Here is a 27029-nt window from a genome sequence, read left to right on the forward strand (position 1 = left end):
TGTGAAATATGTCCAACGGAAACAAAACGTGAGCTTTCAAGATTTTTGGATATCATTTCTTGTGAGTGGAATTAATAAAACGTTTGAAAAAAAAAACAAAAAAGGCTTCTCGGGAATTTTTCATTGACGTCACAGACAAAAAAATTTTTTTTTATTTACGACTCGTAAATACGGTGACGAAAACACCTCGAGCCATTTCAACCGCGGAGTTGATTTATTTTTAGTAGCTGCTATTAACTTATAATATTAAAAAAAGAAATCATTAAATATGCGTACGTATCCCTCTGTTTTGATAAACATTCCATATTGACAGACGACACAATGACGCAAGTTTTCGTGTTTATTTTATGTCAATAATAAGGATATTCGCGGGTCTTTCACTTAAAATTGGACATTTGGCAATTAAATGCAAAAATATCTCTCAACGGCAAATAGAGAAGATGCAGCGACAACAGGAAAAGGCAAGTAGTGTTCTTTTTTTCGTACCACAAATCAAATGTTTCATTTTCCTGATCATTCCCAACTCTGTTATTTATAATGACACAAAAAATTGAAATGCAATGATTATATAATTGTATAAATAGTCAGGTTCTGAAATAAATACCTTCTCAAAATGCTACTTATCACATTCATTTGGGTACTTTGCATGATCTGAAGTGATGACACCTTCCTATATTTTGAGTAAAAGCAAATAAGTGGAGGATTTCACGTCATGATGGATATTGGAGATTGTGAGGCCCCCCTAACCCATGTTAGCCACCTGTGGAGAACATGCACAGAACAAAGCAGAATGATCTCTAACTGCACGTCTATAAGATGAGAGTGTGTGTGTGTGTTGATAACAGAAGCGCATCATTCATCGCTCGCCACGCAGGCCTCATTGTTCAGTTGCAGGCGGCCGCCTCGGCCTCCTTCTTGCCGCTGCCCTTCAGGCTCCCGTTGACAAAGCTGTCGGTGGGCGGGCGCTGCTGGAAGTGTTTGCGGGTGCCCACCACTGACGGGTTGTTGACCAGCGTGAAGAGGAGCTGCCAGTGGCCCCGAGCTCGCTCGGCGCTGGACACCTTCGGGTGCTTTTTCTCCTGCTGGACCAGCTGGATACCTGAAGATGACAAACGTACACACTCAGAGAAGTCTTTCTAATACACTTAAAGATCAGTCAAGATCCATTTACTTCAATTTACAGTACTGTCTTAACACCAAAAATTACTTTCCTATCATAACTGGGCTTTGGCGCCACCTCGTGGCATCCTGAGTATTAGAATGGATTACAGATGAATATTGGATTTACAGAGTTATTATATTTGTACTATAGGTAAAGTCATAACTACTTCATTATCAACAAAATGCACATTTGGAATCTTTGAGTTTGTCTTGATAAAACGGACCCCTAACAATTGTCTCTTTGCAGGTGTCCCTAATATTGTGCTCAGAATCTCCAGAATATAATCAACGCTAAAATTTGAAGGGCCCAGAGGAGCACACGGATACGATAGGAGGCGTAATAATAGAAAGCAATCGTATTGTAATCCTCCAGACGTGATGGGAATATTCGCACGCAGGTCTGGCCATTAACACCAAAAGTGTCAGTCCCTCGACTACATGAATACTAACCAGGCAATTAGCGCGTAATCGGCTACGAAAGAATTCATCGTTGTAATACAACACATGATTGTCATTATCGCTCATTCATTAAGCAAGCTGGGTTATTTTTCACAGCTTAAGGTCCCTGATGTATTTTTCGGATGACCTCCTCATTTATCATTGCCTTATTTTCCCCTCCGAATTCAAATTTCCCAGTTCTTTCTATTCTTGAAATAACACATTTGGCCAAAGTGAGCCAACCAATAGAAGCGCTGAATCCTTTATGACAAAGCTTTATTGAGACCGTAAGCCGCAGGACTGTGAATTATTCCACGCGTGACTCAATTTGCTCCTCGCATATTAAATCAGCTCGCCTTTCATTTGTGCCGGGCGTGCCAGACGCTGTCCTGATGGGATTACGTTTCCCGAGACCCGCCGCTGAATTCTAAAACGTCGCTAAATGACTCAAAGTGGTTTTGTTGTTGTTCACATTTACCGTATTTTCCGCCCTATAAGGCGCACCTAAAAACCTAAAATGTTCTCAAAAACCAACAGTGCGCCTTATAGTCCGGTGCGCCTTATATATGGACTGAATTCCTAAATTTAAACTGGCCCAAAGCATTGTGTCATGAAATCAATCATAAGTGGCCCGCTGAAGACTATGAATCATGACTTAAAAAGACTATGGATCATTATTTTATGATTATAAAGTCATTTGTTCTGTCTGAAGTTGAAATAAAAAAGATAAAATGGAGAATGATTTGATTTGGATTAAAAATCTGACATGATGCATTAATGGTGCGCCTTATAGTCCGGTGCGCCTTATATAAGGACAACGTTTTAAAATGGGCCATTCATTGAAGGTGCGCCTTATAGTCCGGTGCGCCTTATAGGCCGGAAAATACGGTAAAACAAATTCGTCTCAATCAATCAGTTTTTTTTTTCCTGCAAATTCTACATGAGCTGTTTTTTCTCTAAGTGCTACACACCCTCTTCAGCATCCCGTGACCTCTGCACGACATTGTTCTTCTGGCCTGCAGACTGCAACAGCATCCCGCAGAAAGCCTTCATCACAGGGTGGGACTGGCTCACCTCGATCTTCAGATAATGAGCGTAACAGCGGTAGGCTGCAGACGCACACAGGAGGTGGAAAGAAAAAAAAAATGTGAGCTTTGAGGCAATCACACATAATGACTACAATCATGGGCTCCCCCTGTTTTTTTAGCACCTGCTTTTGCTGACAACAGATGCCATTTCAGAGAAGCAAGTGCAATTAGAGTCCCCAGCACTGCATTGCATATCGTACAAGAAAAGATTTCCATTCTCTAAGCAAGTATTTGCTCAGAGGACATTTTTTTTTCCCACAGAAATGGACACACGAGGCTGACCTGGATCAAATGCTTCCACATTTCTGTTCAGGAGACTGATGTCCATGCGTCCCATGTGAACAATGTTAAACAAAGCCGTGATGATCATGCGCCAGACTGCTAGCAGCACCCCGATGAGAACATTGACTGGAAACAGCAGGTAGGTCAGCAGGAAAAGGTTGCCCCTAGAAGATAGGAGATAAAGTTAACAATAATAAAATAAAAGAGGACGGTACATCTAACAGAATGTAAACATATATATAGCCTAGCGCCGCTAATGTAAATTGATATTATTTTCCTGCATTTGTTTTCATAAACAGTCCACATTACCTGTTGTCAAGGTCTCGTGTGCCAGCCATCCTTTTGATAAAACAAAACCTGGAAGTGATATGCTGAATCAACACTGCCAGGAGAATCATCAGCCAGAAAGGCCTAAAAGGACAAAAATCCCCAAAACCCTCTTGTAATGTTCATTTTAGAGAGAGACACACGTGGAAACCTCATGCAGACCTCATGACATGGTCTACCTTGAGTTACAAGGGTTATTCTCACCACATGCTCCACAGGATCTGAAAGAGGAGCAAGTTCTGTCCGTGTAGGATGGGCATGAGAATGAGGAAGACAGCGATGAGAAGACAGAGGAAGAACACCATGGTTTGCACAATCATGCCTACAGTGGAGAGAGAGAAAGAGAGATTGCAGCTTGAATGCATCCAACCGCAATCCAACTACTCCGTCGTTTTAAATGAATTGCTAGAAAATGCATTTAGTTCCCAATTAAAATGAGACAATATACCGTATTTTCCGGCCTATAAGGCGCACCGGACTATAAGGCGCACCTTCAATGAATGGCCCATTTTAAAACTTTATCCTTATATAAGGCGCACCGGACTATAAGGCGCACCATTAATGCATCATGTCAGATTTTTAATCCAAATCAAATCATTCTCCATTTTATCTTTTTTATTTCAACTTCACATAGTCTTCAGCGGGCCACTTATGATTGATTTCATGACACAATACTTCGGGCCAGTTTGAATTTAGGAATTTGGTCCATATATAAGGCGCACCGGACTATAAGGCGCACTGTTGGTTTTTGAGAACATTTTAGGTTTTTAGGTGCGCCTTATAGGGCGGAAAATACGGTACTCACTAAGCAACTTAATGAGATCCAATACAAGGCCTGTATCTGTATTTTAATGTTATTTCTGTACAGGTTGGGACGTAGCAGTAATACAATAAGTGTTTCAAGGGATATTAAACCGGGCTGAATATTATATTGTAGGATTGGTCGGTCTTCAAAAATGATTCTACAATTCTCCCTTGGACTTATTGACGCCCATTTATGGAGTGGCGTTTGCTTAATTGACATCAGGCTGACCACGTCAAAGAAGGAAGTGAAGGCATGTTTGGACAGGAAGGCTTGTTTTCTGGCTTGCTTACGATGCTTAGCCAACATGTTGTTTTGGAATAAATAAATAGTGTGTAGCAACACGCCGAAAGAAATGAGCTTAGTCGTGGACCACGTACCGAATCAGTTTCGGATTAATTACTGGCCGGATTCCAATTCAATTTTGGATAAATAACTGCAAGACAAGACCCGGAGGTCGTGTTTTTTTTTAACATTGGGAGCACCGAACCTCCAGTGAGGAGGCCGAGCCTTCAGATGACCGTGGCCGTTTAAAGCACGGATAGACGGCGGAGGTACTCCATACGTGGACTTCAGGGGAAATGTAAGTTAAATGAAGCCGATTTCACTCGACTATAGAATTGTTTTATGAGGTTTTCAGGGGTTGAAATGTGTCTAAGTAGAGCTTTCCACGTTGAGCCCTGTTATTTTGAGAGTATAAGCGACGTCTGTACAATGATTTCCAATGGGGAAATCGTGACGTCACGGAGGGGAGGGGTGTGTGCCATTCAAAGTGGGCATTTGTAAAGGCATGAATTGTTTCATTATTTCTCCAAAAATGAATGGATGAAATGGAACATGCTAACTTTTTTATTTTCTTGATCAAAAAAGACATCAACTGGGAAAAATGGACCACCATTGCTTTTGTGTCCTTTACGGTGTCCTTTAAAGCTTCATCTCACGCATTCCATTTCATGACATGGTGTCATAGCTAAAGCGGTGGCTCTTGTTTGATTTCATCTTCCAACCTTACCGATGCAGACGTGAGCCGCCGTGAAGCTGGTGTATCCCATCCAGCAGACCAGAGCTGGCCGGGACGCCCGAATACTTCTCTGGCAGTTATAAACATGATAGATATCTCCCCTGTACAGCCCCTTTAGGTTGGCCCTGCAGAATTGAGGCATAGCAAAAGCAATTGTCTGTAATAGCAGGACATTTCATTCATTTTAATAGCCCTTTTCGCATCTTGCGCCATTTCATGCAGAACAAATGCTTTTCTGTCTGGCGAGAAGATTACCAGCCCATTATGTCCGAATAATACCCGTGTGTGCTATTGTGTTATACGGCAGAATCATAATGTCACACTTGCTTATGGCTCCTGCGGCAAAGAAGGCTAGAAAGGGATTATCTGTTCCTACCGATGGAGGACCATGGACCTCATGAACATTGCCAAGTTGACGAGGGTTGACAGGGTCATCGCTGAGATGTAGCACACTGCCAGAAAAGAAATGCATATGTGTTGGGTTAGAGTGATCGCAATGGAATTCGAAATAGAAGCTGCTGGCTCACCTTCGACGGACCACATGTAGTGGACCACTATTTGGACCACTTGGCGTTTATCTGGAGAGAGCACGATCCTGAAACCGGCTAAAACATTGGCGATGTCTTCATCCACTCCCATGCGGGCGATTTGGAGCGAAGGCACCACAGCCATGATTAGTAGCAAGCCCACCTGAAACATGTGTTACATTACTCCAGACATTAAAATAAAGTAGCATCGGAGTGTACACCAGTTACCTGATAAAGTGTAATAAATGACACCACTCCAGATATGGCCAATTTGAGAGGGAACCTAAAAGCTGTGAAGAAAGGTCAACAATGTCAAGTTGTGCACTTGGATGTGAGAAGAAAAACTAAAATGGCACTTCACCTTCCTCTGGTGTATAAATGTAAGACATCACCGCATCTGTTATTCTTTGAGGCAGCTTGGGGCTCTCGGTGCTGCAATGAAAGACGAGCAGGGAATCGTGCTCAGATCATGTGACTTTCATATGTTCTTCTATTCATATGTGAACGGGCTCTCCGACCTGATTTTCACTTGCTGCTTCTTCTTGAGTAGTTTCTTCACATAGTCGCTGTAGTAGCTGCTGTTTAAATCCTACAAATGATGTCAGGAGCAAAAATTCAACACGAGCGGATCGAATGCGGGCAACGTGACTTACCTCGGTTACATTATTCTTTTCGGTGCCTTTCAAACCCTTGAAAAGGAGGAGAGGATACTGGAAACTAAGAAATGCCAAGCAAGCGATTTGGGGCAGGCTGGAGAACAGCGAGTAGTGTTTTTGGATCTAAAAAGGGGAGGGGGGGGGGAAAAATAATTTTGGTCACTCGTACAATAAGTGACATTACACAAAAAAAAAATCAATTTTGGTAGCCTTTTATTTTTGGGGACTTTTAATAAAGGCTCCATTTAGCTCAGCCTGGCACATGACCCTGGCAACTTAGACAACCGTTACACAATGTATAATGAATGATGGCACTGAGACACACTAAAGTGATTAAGTGTTACCAAGCTTCTTAATTAAGACCACCAGACAGGGGAACTAATTGCTTTGAATCATTCGTTGCACAGAAGGAAAAAAACAAAACAAATGGTACTAAATCTGTCATCCCGAGCAAACGATTGAGTATAAATCAACAGACATTGACTGTGTGTGTGTTGTGATGGGTGCATACCTGCGGTGTTTTCGGGCAGTCAATTTTCTGCCAAACCAAGACACTAAAATGCGTCCATGACAAAAGGCTTCCTAGTACGTAGCCCACTTTATTATGCAGGGTGCCACATGCCAGGAGAGGGTAGTAAAGTGCGGGGTAAAAGAACACTCCCAGAATCATCCAGTTCTCTGCAGATGGGCAAAAAGTCAAAGTGTGCAAAAAGTATAATCAAATGATACGTTCAGAAACCCTTCTGCCCTCCATAATCATGCTGATGATTTGACCAGGGGTGTCTAGACTTTTTCTATCCAAACATTCAACTCCTAAATCAAGGGCAGGAGTTGGGGAACTTTTTTGCTAAAAGACATTTGATTTTTAAAAATGACACATGGGCCAGGTCATTAGTAAACAAAGTTAAAAACAACAACAATGGTAGTTCAAAATTAATATTCTAAAAAAAAAAATGTATTTTAATCAAACATGAATAAATCTTGACTTTAAAAGCCCATATTATATTTCGCAATCCGCTATTCCAAAGCATCAATTTTGAGATTATATTTTAAGCCTTGTGTTGTCCACTCTGTGCAAATAAGGAATAAAATAAATAAAAAATGATTGCACAACATCCTCTGACTAATTCCAAAACCAACTCTGAGCGACTGCAGGTCACACTGTGTTAAACCTACTCTACCAATTAAATCTTTAAATCTGATTTTGGCGTTGTGCAAAGTATCGGAGAGGGGAGGGGGTTGACAAAATTCAGTGAATTCTTATATAATTTCATTTCAGAAAAGGAAAACAATCCAATGATGTAACGACATGAGCCTGCGAGTACAAAGTTCGTCCCCAATCTCAGAGGACATAACAATGTGTCGCTATCTCGCGTCGGTTTTAAAAACAAACAAACGAGGACAACCGCGGTCGGAGGAAGAAGCGCAAAAATGACCTCACGTTTGTTCTCAGCCTCCGTCGTGAAGGGCAGAGGGTTTGGTGAGATGACCATGCCGCAGAGTTTGCATAAGAGCACTCCAAAAACAGCCACTGCTAGGCCCTTGTGCTGGGTATGATCCAGGAAGTTGACGGGACTGTGGAAAAGCAAGAGCCCGCATGTTAGCGACGTAGCACGCAGCTGAGATGATCGTTCAAAAAGTCTTTTACCTTTTCATCAATTTTAAAGCCCTTTATCTGAGCCTCACCTGAGTAAACCCGGGAGTCCTTTCTGTTGGCGGCCCGTTTTAGTGCGTCTGGCTAGGACCGCGAGGATCATCATGACGACCAGCTTGGAAGAGGAGATACATTAGAAACAAGCCGAATAGCAGCAACTTGTAAAAGTTGGTGTCGATGGAAAAACACAAAAGGCAGAGGCTCATTAGGACCCCCCCTGTGGATGTGGCATCATTTGTCAAGATCATCCAACACAGAGAGTTCAGTGACCTTTCATGACCTGGAACACATTTAGGAAAGCCAAAGCAGAAGAATGCCTTGCTCTTAATTGGAACAGCTTTTGATTTATCCGAAGACGTAAAGTCAGCTTCAGGACGCACACGAGGACATTTTGTCAGCCACATACGAGGTGTGTCCGAAAAAATAGTTGCTAAGCTTCGATAACATCAAAAAAGACACTCACTGATACTGCGCTGATGCAGATGTGGTATAGCCTGTCATCTGCAGTGGGGTCACATGGAGGAATTATTCTAAAAAAAAAAAAAAAAAGAACAATCAGTGCGTGTGTTGTAAACTAAACCTGAAATCCCGCAGCAGAGATTTGCATTTAACCCGATTGTTCTCGGCGTGACGAGGGGGGAAACAACCCATGCCCTATGTTGGCGTTACGAGAGCGAGAAGGAGGCCCGCCCGGTCGGGCCCGCTTTCACAACGCAAGCACTTCTCCTGGAGGGCGCGTTACGACATTCGGGATAGAGTTGACAAGAGCCTCTCACCTGTGCAAACATTGAAGCAAATTGGGAATTTGGCTGTGGTTGAAAGAGCAGACGTTGGCATCACATCAAACCGCATGTAAATTGAAAGCAATGTCAGAATTCACAACTACAGGCTCTGCAGTGTTTACAAAGCTGCTAAAAGCACTAAGAAGCGACATGAAAGCGGAAAGGACCACAACTCGAGGTTTATAGCGGGAACGTGGGATTATTTGACAAACATCCCTTGTTTTATCGCCATCCGCTGGTGAGCTAAAACATTTTTGTAGTCATATTTGCGGAAGGAACTATCCGAGAACTATAGTTGTATGTCTTTGCATTGTTCCCTGTAAGCGTCTTTGGGTTCTTGAAAAGCGCTATACAAATCTAATGAATTATTATTATCATTATTATTTCATTTATTACCGTATTTTCCGCCCTATAAGGCGCACCTAAAAACCTAAAATGTTCTCAAAAACCAACAGTGCGCCTTATAGTCCGGTGCGCCTTATATATGGACTAAATTCCTAAATTTAAACTGGCCCAAAGCATTGTGTCATGAAATCAATCATAAGTGGCCCGCTGAAGACTATGAATCATGACTCAAAAAGACTATGGATCATTATTTTATGATTATAAAGTCATTTGTTCTGTCTGAAGTTGAAATAAAAAAGATAAAATGGAGAATGATTTGATTTGGATTCAAAATCTGACATGATGCATTAATGGTGCGCCTTATATAAGGACAAAGTTTTAAAATGGGCCATTCATTGAAGGTGCGCCTTATAGTCCGGTGCGCCTTATAGGCCGGAAAATACGGTAATTATAATTTGTGCAAGAATGGAAACCGAGCCAATCGCATTGCGGGAAGTCACCTTTGAATTAACGGCAGACGGAATCATTTTTTTTTTTTGCTTGCCTTTGTCGGATGTTCTCTTTCTAAAACTTTCAAAACTATGTTGTGAAAAATGAAACAGCCTACAAACTCTGACGTGAAATATCGCAAACTGCCCGTTCCCATACCGCACATTTTTCTACTTGGAATACAACACGAGTCATTTTACTCACTCAATGTTAATCTTCTTGGACACGGGGTCATAGTCTGGGTACTCGTAGTCCAGCAGAGCATCCTTATCCATTGCGCCGTCCGTCTCTTTTTCCAAACACCCAGGGGAACTTCTCAGCACAATTCAAAGCGGCACACCGATGTGATAGTTCCTTCCGCAAAGCCGCGCCAAGTCCCAAGCTTTTTGCCTCGGAGGCGTTGTGGTTGCCTAGCGTTGGGTCAGCTCAGGTGTCCCGGTCCTGTTGTGGCACAGAGGGTGACTGTCACAGCTACGGGCCACGGCGTGCCTTGTTCCCGTCCAAAGGCCCTGTGAAAGGGTACCACCACACTGGAGCACTGGGAAAAGGGTGGGAGGGAATAAGTGGAGGAACGGGCAGCCAATGTGGAAGGCCACCTGCTGCTTACTGGGATTACATCTACTTGTGAGGTGGCATTGCTGAAGTCAGGTGTGCTGCTTTCTCAATCTACAGCTGCCACCGGGTGAGCGGGCCGAGGCGACCGAGCACGCCGCGTGGCCTTCCGTGACGATAACGCGCCGTCTTTTTAAGACGAGGCTCAGCCTTGCGTTGATAAGAGACCAACACCTTGATAAGGATCGAGACTGAACTTGGCACTTTACCTTCAATGGATAAATGATTATTTCCATTCCTTAGAAATTGTATATTAAGTCTACATTGAAAGTTACCGTATTTTCCGCCCTATAAGGCGCACCTAAAAACCTAAAATGTTCTCAAAAACCAACAGTGCTCCTTATAGTCCGGTGCGCCTTATATATGGACCAAATTATTAAATTTAAACTGGCCCAAAGCATTGTGTCATGAAATCAATCATAAGTGGCCCGCTGAAGACTATGAATCATGACTCAAAAAGACTATGGATCATTATTTTATGATTATAAAGTAATTTGTTCCGTCTGAAGTTGAAATAAAAAAGATAAAATGGAGAATGATTTGATTTGTATTAAAAATCTGACATGATGCATTAATGGTGCGCCTTATAGTCCGGTGCGCCTTATATAAGGATAAAGTTTTAAAATGGGCCATTCATTGAAGGTGCGCCTTATAGTCCGGTGCGCCTTATAGGCCGGAAAATACGGTACTCAAATGGGATAGTATGTTGTTTTAAAAAAGCAAAGTAGTGTAGTTTTTTTTTAAAATGATCGCAATAGATGCCGACAAGCTCATAAATCTTACGTTGCGAAACCGATAAATGTTGCAAATCGTATGAAAGCGACTGAAAACGAGCACAACAGCGGAGCTCGGGAACAGTATTAAGGAAAGGAATGCTCGAAAAAGCTTAAGTGAAAGCAAAGTGTGTGAGCGTTACGTTGCCAAAGGTCATAGCCACACCTTTGCTCCAATTATAATCTTTTCCTATGAATAGGACAAAAGTCTTCACACAACTATAGAAATGGCAAAAGAGCACCTGGAGGCAAAAAAGGTGAACGAATAGAGATTTGCTGTGCTGCCATCAGCCTCGGTCGGTGCTGAGAGCGTGTCCGTTTCGCAACACTGCTTCCATGTCGGTGTACACTCATTATTGCGGGATTAGAGCTACACTTAGTTTAGAAAGCAACACAACTTTGCTTCCCAGCACCCCTGAGAAAAGGTTGCTTCTCAAGCACAGTAAGCCACCACATCCAATGTGCTCTGGGCAGAAAAAGCAGGCCGTCAAATAAAGGGGTCACTGAACAAAGAATGCTTTGAATGCTTCTAATGACATCACACAGAAGGACTTTGATTGCGCCGGACACTCGCTTTGTATCAGATTTAGGGAGGCTGGATCAAAAGACCTTTTTAGAGGAGGCAAAGCAAAGTGCGTTGAAGGATGCAACATCACTGCACCTCACCAATATTCATGTTGCCACCACACATCCAAATGAGCTGATTTGCATTTAATTGCGTTTTCTTTCATTTAAAGTTATGTTAATGGGCAAAATTGAGGTATGCATAGTGTGGAAGTGACGGTCGGCGGTGCGTGACAATGGTGTCGCGATATTTCTACGCGTTAAATCGCGTCCGTCTGTGACGTCATCCGAAGACGTCATAGGTCACGCGAGCGTGAGGCGAGACAGCACAAGTATGTATTCACTTTGAAAGTGAGCTCTAAGACAAACTAACACAAAGATTACTCCAACAAAGTACTGTCAGATAAAGAAAATCGTCTTTCATTTTTTTTCTTTCTCTTTAACTCCCAGACAACTTTCAGACCACACAATTTATACTCAGCTGCTGCCCGCGTTGAGTGCTGAAGAAACAACTGGTTTTGTCTAGAAAACGCATTTTAAACCCTTTTTGTGGCGACATAACCACCCATACTATATTTACATTGTGTTTTAATAATTCAGAAGTCGTGGCTAGCATGATTATCACAACGAGCTACCGCTAGTAAGACGACTACAGTTCCCAGAATGCACTGTACAATCGATCATAAAGTGAACGTAATTCGGTTGCTCTTGAAAGTAACCGTCTGTATTTGTGCATATGTGTGCATCATTTAACTTGTAAAAACGTCACATCTAAATATAGTGCAGAATCAAGTTAATATTATCGATTGCCTAACTATACAAATGGTTTTAAAGAACTTACAAATGACACGCCACACTCGAATTCAATTAGCCACCTTACCGTATTAACCTAAAGACTTCCTCAGTTGTGCACCATTTCAAAAGTGTCAGTGGCATCCAGATAGAAGACAAGTTAAATTGAGTTGTTGTGCGTCTGTCTCATGCCGTGTGCGTGTGCGAGGACTTTGAACGTCTTTATCTTGCTTTGGCAGCGACCTTACTGAACGACTTAAGTCTTGTGAAAGAGAAGTGACTCGGGGTCAAGTTCAAATCAATGCATAGAAACGTGCTTGTTTTATCTTCATTATAAACTGATATTTATTTAATCTGTCTTTTCCTATGAGCAGGTGCAAAGACTGGCCATACGCCTCACCGCTCCATTAATTGTCAAGTTTTGATTTAAGCTCTTGGGAAATCATGCATTGCTTTCAATCCTTTTCGTTCCATGCTTTCATTTTGTGCTCCACTAAGGTTGTTGGCGAGTCGATTCAAATTGAGTCGTATGGCGAAATATTGCCTCCGTGTGAAATCCGGTCCCCCGAAGGCCTTCCCGTGAGTCTCGGCTAATTCCGAGCAATATTTTTCATGTGCTCGGTGCCGCGCTGCTGCTATCATAATCAATGAGCCTTGTAACACTCAATTAGGACATAATTGGATTTGTGGAAAGCAATGCAGATTAAAGCCGATGTGAAAAGGGATAACGTTGAATCGTTGGCAGTTTCAGTAAATCTGGACGAGGTCTTAAAATATTTGGTGACAGTTTGATTCCATGATTTTCTTCAGGATGTGAAATGTTGATTTCATTTTTTCCCCCTAAGCATTCGCTTGACAAAAAATAAAATCTATTTCGTCTGTCGATGTATTGCTCCGATTTAGGCCGGTCTGAAAAGATGTGATTGATCTCCTCTTTTATGAGCTCTGAAAATGAGACATTAAATGTAAGGTGACAAGTACAAATCTTCCTTTTTTATTAGTTAGCTTGGTCTGTGAATCAGAGGATGGAGGCAGTCATCATCTACTCTACAAACGCTTCGTAGACGATACATCAGCTAAATTGGTGTAGGGATACTCTTGAATTGAATTTTCACTATCTGCTTGTCTTAAAAGAGATCTATCTGGCTTTTTGTGGGTCACCTTTAACATGTTCGGATTCGCACTGCTTTGTTGCTCCCACCAACCCTAATAAAATAGATAAATGTGCAAAAAAAAAAAGACTTGTGAACAGAGATTTACAGATATTTATTTTCTGTTTTACAATGTGATTGAGGACATTCTTGTTGTGTCCTTTATTTTTTGAGAGAGCTTGTAAACACGAATTTAAAGGCTCTGCTTTTGGTTTGGATGTTGTTTATGTTGTGCTGTGGCTTGCTTCTTTTTTTTTTTTTGAACACTTTCATGTTATCACGTAACACTAGAATTAAAGGCTGGAAAATAAACTGATATCGGTGCACGTGTTTCAAATCAGATTGCAAAAACGAAATGTGTTTTTCCTGTCCACAAAAATCAAGTATCATGCGAGTCTGATACAAAAAGAATTTAGATTTGCAACGTGGCTCCATTAACATGTTTCACATCTCTAGCGTTTTAATTATGAGATGAATTTTCTGCCCAGCATGGCAGAAGTAATTGATTTCAAAATTGGACGCTTGCCCAAATGTTCAACGAGAGCAAATTGAGAGTAGCGACTACTGATGACTTTGTTTGATCATGTGGGCTTGTACAATTGCAATCATTCACACACACACACACATAGAAACACAAAATGATGGCAAAGCAGCCATTTAAGGTGAATGCTGAAGGACAAGTCTATTAGTCTATCAGCAAAGTACCTCTGTAGGATTCATACAGATGTGGTTCTCTCCTCCTGGTCTGCCTTTCCATTGGTCCTGATGAATAATGTATTCATAGAGCGAGTGTGTGTGTGTGTGTGTGTTCACCGAGATTTGACTTTCACACGTGTCTGCTGGAATGAGGCTGAATCAGACGCCAGTCCGGCTTATCAGCCACTATGCGCCACATCCTCTTATGCTCCAAAAAATGTCTTTTATGTTGAGATATATTCACAAATAAAAATTCGGCATGTTTAAAAAAAAAAAGATAAAATAATTGTGAGTACCGTAAATACAGCACTACGTGTCACCGTCAAGAAATGAGTGCTTGCTTTGAAGACTTGGGAGGCGCTCGCTCACTGGGACGATTTGTAAATTCGCTTTGTCCCAAATGGCCGAGTTGACGGGAATGTGCGTGTGCGCCAGTCCCATTGAGACATTGCCGTGGCACCGCAAAATCCCCCCCCGCCCTGCAAAGATCACTCAAACCGGCCTCCATTAGCAAAAGGCTGCTCTCCACATGTTGCCACGTGAACAAAGAGTTGGTTTCATCTGACACCGGTATGGGGGTGCCGGCCACCGTAAATCAGGTTTGAACTCAACATGGGACTTGTTTCGGAATTAAACAGATGGGACGCCGCTTAGATTGGTCGGAAACGTTGAAAGACAACGGGCTAATATTTGTATTGTTTTTTTTTTTTTTATAGATCCCGCCCGCTGACATCATCAAGATTGATTCCGGCAATGGTCATCACACTCTCAATCGACTCATATTTCCAAAGTAAGGCTGGATGATCATCTCATCAGGGAACGGTAAGTCACTGGTAACGCTCGGCAAGCTCGAATTACATCCTCCCCCCCCCCCTTTTTTTGCTTTTCTCAATAATGCTGCTACCAGTTGAAGTCCTGACGCCATTTTTTTAGCATGTGATTATGCCGCTCGCACGTTACCTCATTAGGATGGTGACAGATTGTCATTAGCACGTACGCACCGCGGCGAGGAGGAGATAACGAGCGGCGCCTCGGGGTCCCTTCGCCGTACTCCAGAGGAGGCGAGCCATGATTGGCTTGTAACACATGATTACACATGACATAGAGTAACAGTCTGAAATGAAAATTGACACTCTAAACTGTTTCTACAAGCTAGTTAACATTTTTCTATGCTCTGCATGTGTCCAACCCGTGCTGTAGTCCTGGTTACAGTATCATCTCATCTGGTGAACGTTTTAATATCAGCCCGCAATTAAGTGTGAGACACGCGACTAATCTTCAATGATTCGCATCTACGTCGAAGACGATGATCGATCTCGCTGTTGTTTTAGTAACTCGTATTCTCGGTCGGATGAAGCATATCGGCAACAGTGACTTCTTCTCCTTCGCTGAGACTATTTGATTGACAGGTTGAATCCCAGAAAGCCTCAGCTCCACATAATTGCTCAGGGTCAGAAGGCGGCAAACAGGTGTAAACCTCCACATCCCATATCTACTCTCTGCTAGCTTTTTTTTTTTTCCCCTTCGTATAGCATGTGCTGCTTGGAATTACTTTTCAGTCCATTCCCCAGGCATTGAATCATTAAACCTAACTCAATACTTGCTGGGATTTAACTTCACTGCCTGACATGTTGTATCTTAATACACCATCATGTAATATATAGAAAAGTAAAAAAAAAAAAAAGCCTTCTGGGATGTCATCTTCCATCATAACCGTTGAAACCCGGCAACTTGAGTCTTGCCCGGCGACAGCAGGTTGCGCAGGGGAATGTCGATTTCACACGGCGCCCAAGAAGACCTTGCGGTGAAGATGAATGCTGCTTCATTGTGCCGCGGCTAATTATCCGGCCGACTTCTATTAAGGAGCGAGCGGAGCTGTTTGCTCAAGGTTGAACCTGTTGGAAAGCGTTTTCAAACGGCCTGTTGCTTAGGAACCATGTGACTCCATGCATGCGAAAGAACAGCCTTTGTTAAGATGAGAATTTTGATGCTGAAATGCCAAATTAAAATACGAGTTGACTTTCGTCTGCGGCTGAACGAAACGAACAGGGAATGCTAATTGTGTTAGCAGCTACCGCTAACCGTAGGCTTGATATGTTTATTTCCTCTTTTCGCACACTGACTCGCGAAAACACATTGTCAGGTTGTTATGAATAGATGGTGAGGTGTTATCAGATTGTATTCATGTATGATAATAAGGGGGATATTGGAAAATTACAAAATGTCTTCTATCCAACCATTTTTTGGCTCATTATTAGGGTCACCACTTGCTAGCCATTTACAGTCCAGACAATCCTGAATGATTTACATATGTGTGAGGACGTTCTCATTTTAATAGATACGACAACCAACCCCCCCGAAAATGTCGAGTTGTGAAAAGCAGAAAAGCCGTGGACGCCGTCCCGCCCTCGCTCCGAACCCCCCGCTGGGAGGGAAAGTGCTGGCCGAGTGAAGATGGCGGTTGCCAGCATCAGAACAGCTGCAGCACTTCAAATGGAATGTGAGCTTTTCAAGCCATAACGTCATAAATATTTCATCTGCCAGCAGCTCTGAGGAGACAAAAGGGGGAAGGCCAACGAGGCAGCGGCCTGCCGCTTCTGGGCTTGGAACAACGAACCGTGGCTCTCTGAGACAAAAGCTAGAGAGAGATGGGGGAGGAAGGGAGGGAGCATGCAAAATGTCAAACAACAAAAAATCTTTTGTTTACCAAAATTGGATAAGAGAACATTTATTAAAAGCAAGCACAGCTCCCCAACAATAGCCGTTATAACAAAACAGCACAAATATATTTCCCAAAGCCATAAAATGAACAAATCTCCTCATGACACACAAATATTTGTACATCGTCAAGTTTATTTCTTTTCTTTACACACATGACTAAATGTGCAACACCTGCCTTTATTTTGAAATATTGCTAATTAGCTTGCTATTAACCACAGGCAAAATATTATTTTTAGTACTGCAATGCTAAGAAGCTGAATGTGTGTCCTCACTGGCTCATAAATAAAAAATACACTCGACTACTGCAGTGGCATAAAGCATCTCTGATCTTGGTTATTTTTTTTCCCCCGTAAGATGAATGAGAAGCATGAAGATGCACTAAGGTAAAAGCTTCCGGTCATGACTTGCTGTTTGTCCCCTTCCCGTAAGCACACGGGTGGAGTGCACAAAAAAGGCTGCAAATTTAATGACTTTTTTTTTTCCCTCGCCACTTTTAATCGTCTCGGGTGATGGTCTATGTCAAAGCTAATGTATTCTGACGTCTGCATCCTTTTCTGAGCAATCTGTTCCCGTAAAAGGGCTGCTGCTACTTTTTTTTAAAGCCCGCGTGAACATCAACGATAGCCTCAATGGCCATTCTGTTTATTCATGGCGGCCGGTTCGGACGGAGTGGTGGCATGCAGATGAAACTGTGCGTTTCTTCAACGGATTAACGGGCAGCATGATGTCACAAGGGCGCTTGAGCCCCGAGCGCTATGACTGGAAGCAGGTGGCACGTTTCTTGCGTCCCCCCGCTAAGAGGGAATTAGAGGCCTCAGAAGGGAGAGGGATCATATTTGATTAGCGCCTTCCGAAAAGTTCATGTGATTAGCTTGGCATTTTGAGCCGCACTCCTGATTTCATTGCATGTGCGCTTAGTGAGGTCTTGCGAAACAATCTCAATTGCTTTGCAACATTTTTGACTCCTGTGGAATGTGGTTTTCTTTCGCTTATGATAAATGCAATTGAGTGGGAAGAAAAGAAAAAAATGTCACTGAGCAGGTGACACATTTGGTACCTTTGGTACTTTGGATGTCGACTTAGCATTAGTATATTTCAACACGTGGGGGGATTGTTTTTGCCTAATTTGGTCATTCTTTGTGATCAGCAGCATAATTAGCCAATCCAGGGAAAGCAAATTGCTTCCATTTAGTTGCAAATGTCAGTAAATGGATGCAGGGTGACTTGCTGTGGGTGGACGAGTCAGGAGTGAGCGCTTGCAAACATCGCAACCTACGCACAGCAAGAGGAGAGAGAGACTCTCCATTGAGCTGCAGGCCGATACGGAGGCTGAGAGTGCAAATAAGATCAAATTCAGCTGCAGTCAAAGTGTCTGGGTCATGTTTGGCAAACTTTATTTTTGTTATATGTCGTCAGTTCTTTAGCAGATTCCAAAATACCGTTTTTTTCCATGTATAATGCGCCCCCATGTATAATACGCACCCTAAAAATGGCATGTTGATGCTGGAAAAAAGCCTGTACCCATGTATAATACGCACCCAAATTTTGACTCCTACTTAAGTCCGTAAAATTATTTCATAAAAAAAAGAGCATCTTTGGGAACAAGCGGATGTTATTCTGCCGGTCAGTATCACTGCGCATGCGCTAGCAAACTCGATAGCAAAGAAATGTTTCGGATTTGTGTAGGGTACATTGTGACAGCAAACGAGCAGGTGATCGAGCAAGCGTCTGATACGAGAGCATTGTGTTCGTATGGAGCGTGTTTGAAGTGAACACCAGAGAAGAAAGCGCATTTGTAATGGCGGCCTCCATATCATCTCCGGATAAAAAAAAATTAAAAAAAAAAAAAAAATTTTTTTTTTGTACCCATGTCGCTCCCCAGATTTTAGGACAATAAATTAGTTAAATTTTGCGCAGTATACATGGAAAAAAACGGTAAATGTTAAAGAAGAAAAAGTGTTGAATTTTTATAGTCCTGCTAATTCGGAATGCTTAACGAAACGTTTCCCTGTAGTGGACCGTGTTGTCAGCGAAAGGTCAGACCCAGTGAGTGATTTCCAAAACATTAGCGCCGATGCTAATTGGTCAGCTCGGTTCAGACGGAATAATTACATACGAGGCTACAAAGCACTTTTGTTGAGTGCGGGAGTGATAGCAGAAAATGTGAAGGGAATGCTGATGGCCCAAGCTGAACATTTTTTTTTTTTTTTTAATCCTCCCTTTTGTTCACAAGGCTGCTGCATTCGCCTTTACGGATAACTCCTCCCACTTGCGGCAAGCCCACGTAATTGGTGGAGAGAAAAGTCGCACGTCGACAATCGATTCGGCGCCACAACTGTTGCTAAGGTCCTTTGAATGGCGACTTGGCCATGACAGCATTTTCATCCGCCTCTTTTGTGCCAGGAGATGGAAATGGAATGTGTGACAAGTGTGAAAATCTCAGCATTAATCAGTTTCTCATCTGTTGCCCAGACAACACGATGATCGACATCGTCTCGTCGGCGCTGGCTGGCTGCAGGCGGCATGTGCTATTGGGCTTTGACCCACTATCGGCTGGTCCTCCTTTAATTCGACTTCTTATAAATAGTCTGCCTAAAGAAATTTGGCAGACATATGCTGTGTGGAGATAGGCCTGTTTAAAAAGAAAAAAAACAGAGGAAGCTCGAGTTCATCCTCAGGTTAGAACTCTCCTGAAATCCAGGATACTGAATAAATGAAAAAGTCAAGTCAAAAAAAAGTCTTCACAAGAGAAGGAATGTCCAAACACGGCATTTTAATTAATATTGTGTTTGTGGAATGTGAATTAAGCAACATAATCCACCTTTTTTGAAAGGATCTCAGGCGGCGGCCATTTTGTCACTTACTGTCGACTGAAAATGACATCACAGGGCGTCATGGCTCACCTGTCTTCTGGTTGTGTTTTGATTTGTCTTGAATCTTTTTCTAATCTGTCATACCGGCCGGCCACGCTTGTTTGTATCATGGATTTTCTCCGATTGCGGGGCAAGTTTGAAGATGTCCCCCATGATGAATTCTTTTTAAATTCGGGATCACCTCGACTCGGGCCACATCATCATCATGGCCGACGATAGCGAGCAGACGAGAGCCGCCGGCCCCGTCTGTGATGGCGGGGGAGGCTCATCATGGTGTCTGGCTTCCTGGGACTGTTGATATTGAGTAGGAAGGAGCGCCGCGGGCACCATTCATCAAAAAGGAGCCTTTTCTACTTTGGGAATAGACATGAATAATCCATGCTTTCTTTACCCTTTGCTGTGTGTCTGTGTATCCCATTACCTTTCCTCGGAAAATCCTCTCGCTCTGTTTGTTTTCATTCATTCTTAATTTTCTGAACCACAAACATCCTATGGTTGAACATTAGATTAAATGATATCAGAGGAAAAATAGCAGGATCAGCTTCTGAAGACATTTTCTGGATGCTTTGAGGGGACTTTCTAGTTTGCAGTTTTTTTATGATGGTCATAAACATTGATTTGTGCTTTGTTGTTAACCAAGGACCCCCTTGAGACCTACGAGGTCTAATCACTGTATGTCAAGTCCCTACATGTATTACCGTTTTTTTCCATGTATAATGCGCCCCCATGTATAATACGCAGCCTAAAAATGGCATGTTGATGCGGGAAAAAAGCCTGTACCCATGTATAATACGCACCCAAATTTTGACTCCAACTTAAGTCCGTAAACGTAAAATGATTTCAGAAAAAAGATCATCTTTGGGAACAAGCGGATGTTATTCTGCCGGTCAGTATCACTGCGCATGCGCTAGCAAACTCGATAGCGAAGAAATGTTTCGGATTTGTGTTGGGTACATTGTGACAGCAAACAAGCAGGTGATCGAGCAAGCGTCTGATACGAGAGCATTGTGTTCGTATGGAGTGTGTTTGAAGTGAACAGCAGATAAGAAAGCGCATCTGTAATGGCGGCCTCCGTATGATATCCGGATTTAAAAAAAAAAAAAAAAAAAAAATTTTTTGTACCCATGTATAATGCGCACCCCAGATTTTAGGACAATAAATTAGTTAAGTTTTGCGCATTATACATGGGAAAAAACGGTAATCTCTTTTTGTTTTTTTCATTTTCCATCTCAAAAGACATACATCAGCATCACTAGCTTGACCAACACTTGCTTCATCCATTAGGCAGTGAATGAAGCAGAAGAGCTTTCATTCCATCAATGATATCTTAATGGACTACTGCCCCACTGTGGCAGTAAACTTACTGGTGCCAAATTGAAGCCATTTCCTCGCTTGTTATTGTGCTGCCTCGCGACTCTCTTTCCAGCTGAGGTCTCTTTCCGTGAGCAAGAAAGCAAACCCACACTAGCACGACACGCTCGGCGCACCTTGAATTGTACCTTTGAGCCGTATCAGCTTTTTGAATTGGATTGAATATCCTCCCGTCAAACGTTAGGCAGATAATATATGTGCTCTGCCCACCAGGAGATGTGTAGATGTGATGGCGCATAACTTAACCTGCTCCGTGGAGATGTTTGTTCATGCTCAATCTTTCCCTCCCCGCCCATCCTCGATAAATCAGCTTCTGTTTTATGTATATATATATATATTTGTTTTTTCTTTTGACCCTTCCAGACCCCAACTTGCTTTCAGATGAGTCAGAGAGAAACATACGCCCCTTGATTTTATTCTGCTTCCGTGAGCAGCATAATCAATGTGCTTTGGCTGTGTTGTGCAGCTGCTGGGCGAGGTTCTCTTTTATTTAAAAAAAAAAAAAAAAAAAAATCACATCCTGCAATGGAGCGCTGCCCCCTCAGGGCACTGACATCAATTAGGACGGACAATGGACATCTGTTGTGGACATTGCAGGGTAAAAAAAACACCACTCGAGGATGAGAATTTGAAATTGTGACTCGCTATTGCTGGTTTGGTCACATGTCCAGATAAAGGCTTATGATTAAATCATCTTGCCCTTACTATGATAATGGAATGACACTCACAGATTGCAAGAAAAATCATTTCCATTTGTGATTCATCCAGATCCAGAAGGTTATGTTTCTACTGACTTTTTTCTGTCATCATTTAAGCTTCATACATTTTAATTACCGTATTTTCCGCCCTATAAGGCGCACCTAAAAACCTAAAATTTTCTCAAAAACCAACAGTGCGCCTTATAGTCCGGTGCGCCTTATATATGGACCCAATTCCTAAATTTAAACTGGCCCAAAGCATTGTGTCATGAAATCAATCATAAGTGGCCCGCTGAAGACTCTGAATCATGACTCAAAAAGACTATGGATCATTATTTTATGATTATAAAGTCATTTGTTCCGTCTGAAGTTGAAATAAAAAAGATAAAATGGAGAATGATTTGATTTGGATTAAAAATCTGACATGATGCATTAATGGTGCGCCTTATAGTCCGGTGCGCCTTATATAAGGATAAAGTTTTAAAATGGGCCATTCATTGAAGGTGCGCCATATAGTCCGGTGCGCCTTATAGGCCGGAAAATACGGTACATTGAAAACTAAATGATAAGCATATTACTTTTGATCAGGATCCAAGTCCGAGTCATTTTTTCCCCCTTTCACGAAGGGACACATTTCTAGCTTAAGCCAAATGGAAATGTCTGACCGAGGGTGGGCCGGCCGGGCATGGCTGTCCTCCCGGAATCATGGCAGGGAGCTGAGCTACGGAGAGCCAGTATGTCTTCCTCTCCGTTCTCATCGAGCTCTATTTATTGCGAGTACACACCGTCTGTCACGGCACACCACGCTGTAGTCACATACACACACATCTTTGCACAAAAAGCCGTCATCGCTCTCGGTGCTAAAAAGGCCTCGCCCGCCCTTAGGGAGAGGGAGGGGGGTGCTCCACTCTTCCTCCGATCGATCACCTGCATTCATCTATCCATCTTCTTGCCTTTTACGTCTTGCCATTTGTCTTCAAGTCTTTACCGCTCGTCTGCTCGCTCACACGGGGAGCGCTCGGTAGCTTTGGCGAGGAATCAATAGGTTGCATCCTTCACTCTTCATTCATGCTTTGTATTCATTATAAATATTGCTGATGTGCATTGAAAAAGCTTGACGTGCTTTCCATGATGTTGTGTGTTATCCTTTTGTAGTGAATTGAATCGGCTCCAGTGAGTTTCTTGCTGTTTTCTTCCAACTCTTCTTTCGATTGCTTTTTTTTTTTTACATAACCCTAACCCCTCTTCCTCCGGTGTATCGATCAGCCGGGTGCACAAATTATCGTGCGTGGCCTTGCATGTCTCTGTGAACCACAGTCAGCCTTTGATGGACATGTCTGGCTTTCTTTTGCATCGTCGCCGAAAACAGGAAGTCAAAGGTTTGGATTAGCGAGTATGGCGGGATGTGGTTGTTGATCTCTGTCAAACAAATGTGCTGCTCTCTGGCTGCTCACCTCCTCGGTTCTGTATGTATGTGTTGTTTACGTCCAGGATGCACCCATGCGTATTAGCCATGTTCTATATGCGTGTGCACGTGGGCCAAAACGCAGGTTGCTACGTCCTGCTCTGCCTCCATCTGTGCTCATGCAGTCATCAGACCACTTGACATAATAACCAGCTCTATACACACACACACACTCATGGATCTGTTTTGGCGTAGTCTGCTTTAGTTACATTTGAAGACAGCAGCACTCTGCATGAGAAATTATGTGACATTGAATCTTGGTGCATATAAATATGGATATAATTTCAAACATATGAATGGATACGGCAGTCTTTGTTGTCATCTGACCCAAAAATAAATATCACACTCAAACCTACAATAAGCCCATCATTGAAAATAGTTTTTTAATAATTAAATAATCAATAATAATTTAATAATAAAATTGATAATTCAATAACAATACTTTCATATATTTTTATTTTAATGACAATTTAAAGGTCGTACTCCCTTACTCAAAGCTACAATAAGACCACAATCAAACATGTTTTTAATAATTAAATAATAATAATAATTTAATCATAAAAATGAATAATAATTCAATAATAATACTTTAATATGTTTTAATTGTAATGACAATTTTTAAAGGTCATCATAAAATCTGTCGGTTCACCCATCTCCGTTTTTTAGCATGTACTATGGCAGTGTAATGTACGGCATATATCCAGTGCGGAGGGACACTCTTGTGTGTGCGCCGCTGCAACTCGCATCGGAATTTCTGACCTTAGATTGAATTCATTGACACCACATTAAAAGTCCACTCACTGGTTCATTAGCATTTTAGTGCCATCTGTAATTGCTAAGCATCATGCCGCTGGAGTGGGAATCAATAAGAAACTTTGAAGCCAGTGTCACCGCTGACCTTTCTGCGCGCTGCGCCAACGACATTTGAAGCTGAAAGGTCCGCATGGATGAGCACACACTGGGTGCTTTGCAAATAGCATGCTTGGCAGGAACACACTGATGATGTCTGGATCATCAGTTCCCGATCGTGCTTATTTCTATTTTTACTCTGCAGATAGGTGGATTATAACGCTGTGAGCCCGCTTGCTCATCTTTAGCACCAACCCTTCCCTTCACCTATACCCCCATCCCTCCTTTTCGCCCTTCCTCGGGAGCGGAGGCTTATTTGTGGATGCGTGTGTCCCATCTGCCAGCCCCGTAGGACACCAGCCAGGTGCTGGGCACGCTCTCACACCCAGCCAGGCCACAACAGCACAACCTGCTGAGATCACACTCCATGTGCCAACTGTTGATCTTTGCATAAATCTCACTCTCTGTCAGACGCCACTTACCCTAAAAGCAGACTTAGCTAGATGCATGGAGTCAAAAAACAAAAGAAGCATCTACAAGTGTCCTCGCTTGTTTGGCCACTGAGCAAGTTTTTTCCCCCCCGAGTTGCTGCCTTTTCGTTCTCTTCTTCATTCCCATGTCTCCCTCTTGCCTCAAGAGGCCTCTAAATCTAAAGTTTGATCGTTGTTTCTTCACGTTATCGTCATAATACCCTCGTCTTTTATAGGAGCATCGATATTTTACTTTCATGCATTTTGCAGCGTACAGTATCTGCCAGCTCTGTTGATCTACTTTCCGTTTCTTTTATGGGTTGTGATGAAATGGCAGGGTGATTTTTATTGGACCCGCTAGACCGGACCTTGTGTTCAAGGTCAGAATGCATAGCTGCATGGGGACAGACTTCATGCATAATGTATCCCATATAGCACTCATCGCTAATTAGCACTAAGAGGAAAGGATGCCCCCAGATTTCCCCCTGATTTGTGTCTCATTTGCATAAATATAATGGCACACAAGAGAGTGTGAGGTCTGAAGTCTGTAGTCTCCTTCGGGGAGGGAGAGGTGTTACTGGGCTTTGGGCTGACAAGTGATAATTGTCACTGAGCTGCTGTTCTCATGCCCAGACCACAAAGTAGATCAGGTGGGCACGAGGACCATCATCAAAAATACATTAAGAGCCTGCATGATGCATTCATGCACATGTTTTGTCCATGTTTACCTTTTATGTTTGTCATGCATCTGGTTAGAAAGTGATGGCTATGTGTGACCCCAACCAGAATTGAATAAAATGTCCACTTCCTGTTAAGGTCCGGTTAAATAAAGAAAGAAATATGAGTAATGAAAATATCAATAAAATGCTAACATAAATACCGTATTTTCCGGACTATAAGGCGCACCTAAAAACCTAACATTTTCTCAAAAACTAACAGTGCGCCTTATAGTCCGGTGCGCCTTTATATATGGACCAAATTCCTAAATTTAAACTGGCCCAAAGCATTGTGTCATGAAATCAATCATAAGTGGCCCGCTGAAGACTATGAATCATGAATCCAAAAGACTATGGATCATTATTTTGGGATTATAAAGTCATTTGTTGCGTCTGAAGTTGAAATAAAGATAAAATGGAGAATGATTTGATTTGGATTAAAAATCTGACATGATGCATTAATGGTGCGCCTTATAGTCTGGTGCGCCTTATATAAGGACAAAGTTTTAAAATGGCCCATTCATTGAAGGGTATAGTCCAGTGTGCCTTATAGTCCGGAAAATACGGTAATGAAATAATAAAAATACAAAATAAATACAAAATAAATTTAAATAAATGAATCAAACGTCCACTTCCTGTTAAGGTATGATTACTTAATAGCATTGTCTGAGGCTGAGAGCCATACAAAGCAGGTTGAGTAATTGTGGTTATTTGGGGGAAGGGATGGTTGCTGTCATGGTTTGAGGGAGTACGAATACATTATTCACAGGGGTGGGGTGGGCGCCTAAAGTGCCAGATTAATTTGTGTTTTTTTCTTTCCAGTTGGTTGGAGGAATAAATGAGAACTGTCAGCTTTGCCGTAAAGTGCCGTGTAATCATTTAGACAAGTATTATTGGTTGACTGGAGCTACACGGCTCCAGCGGGACAAGCCGGACCGGGCCAGGTGTGTGAATGGTGAAGCCATTATCTCCTAGGATGGCTAAAAGCAACCAAGTGGTCTCGTAGAACAGCAGATGTGAGGCGCCGGGACATCTGAGTACCTGGAGATCTTTTTTTTTTCTATCACTGCTCTGATTTTTTCTATTTCTTCATTTATCTGTCGGTGCAAATGCTCACCAATCTTCGTGTTCTCTTTAATGGTGCCAGACAGGCGTTTCAAAAAACAACCCCCCCCCCCCCCCCCCGCCCCATGATATTGTTAGTTGTAGAGGACGGCGTTTGTGATGTTTTAGCGCTCGCTCGACGGACTAATGAGGCGAATTCAGAAGACGCGAGCAAAGGGTGGCTTGAACGTCTTTGTTCCGCGGGCCCTCTTTGCAGGCTGCTCCCGTGGGAGGCCTTACAGCTTGCTTAATTGAATCAAGTACACATGGCGCCTCCCCCTTCACCGTGTGGCCCCTCCCCGTACTCGAGAAGGCCAACTCGGCTTTGATGCTTTTGTTCTTCTCAGCACCATGGACAGCTCCACGGAAGCTGAGGGGGGGGGGCTTTGACTGCAACTAGTTGCTGAACGCTCACTGATGAGGAGCATCGTGTTAGACGGCATCGAATCCTAAATCGCTCCTCAGCCTTGAGATGTGCTCGATCCCACTCGATTAACGTAAATTGTCGATCTAAATTCCTCCTTGCCGCTTAACGCTAAAGTATTTTCCCGCTAACTGATGATGCCCGGAAATCACCGTGGCATTGAACTTTTGCTCAGATG

At 42.6% G+C, this 27029-nt stretch overlaps 1 protein-coding gene and 1 long non-coding RNA gene across 6 annotated transcripts in view; one reads left to right on the top strand and one right to left on the bottom strand.

Annotated features, from left to right (window-relative positions):
* Positions 1–327: 327 nt before the first annotated feature.
* On the bottom strand, positions 328–12489 carry stra6 (signaling receptor and transporter of retinol STRA6). 5 transcript variants are annotated; one of them, XM_061283602.1, is made up of 18 exons: positions 12402–12489; positions 9777–10110; positions 8420–8486; positions 7989–8071; positions 7744–7877; positions 6814–6980; positions 6300–6425; positions 6165–6235; positions 6008–6078; positions 5875–5936; positions 5647–5809; positions 5496–5571; positions 5111–5244; positions 3501–3618; positions 3279–3380; positions 2970–3133; positions 2571–2708; positions 328–1099 (listed from the first exon to the last, which is right to left on the bottom strand). In XM_061283602.1, exons 2-18 carry the CDS (start codon positions 9845–9847, stop codon positions 885–887), a joined length of 1962 nt encoding a protein of 653 aa, XP_061139586.1. In that variant the 5' UTR covers positions 9848–10110; positions 12402–12489; the 3' UTR covers positions 328–884. The 5 variants fall into 5 exon arrangements, with proteins under 5 accessions (XP_061139586.1, XP_061139587.1, XP_061139585.1 ...); XM_061283603.1 differs by lacking the exon at positions 12402–12489 and having other exon boundaries at positions 8420–8457; positions 9777–10217; XM_061283601.1 differs by lacking the exon at positions 12402–12489 and having other exon boundaries at positions 9777–10215.
* The window catches only part of LOC133157234 (uncharacterized), a 31372-nt gene continuing 13177 nt past the window's right edge, over positions 8835–27029 (top strand). Inside the window, exons 1-2 of the long non-coding RNA XR_009714975.1 lie at positions 8835–8976; positions 14877–14982. This is a non-coding gene — a long non-coding RNA (uncharacterized LOC133157234). The remainder of the gene's footprint in view (positions 8977–14876; positions 14983–27029) is intronic.

Source organism: Syngnathus typhle, linkage group LG7 (genome assembly GCF_033458585.1).
Source record: "Syngnathus typhle isolate RoL2023-S1 ecotype Sweden linkage group LG7, RoL_Styp_1.0, whole genome shotgun sequence".
NCBI lineage: Eukaryota > Metazoa > Chordata > Actinopteri > Syngnathiformes > Syngnathidae > Syngnathus > Syngnathus typhle.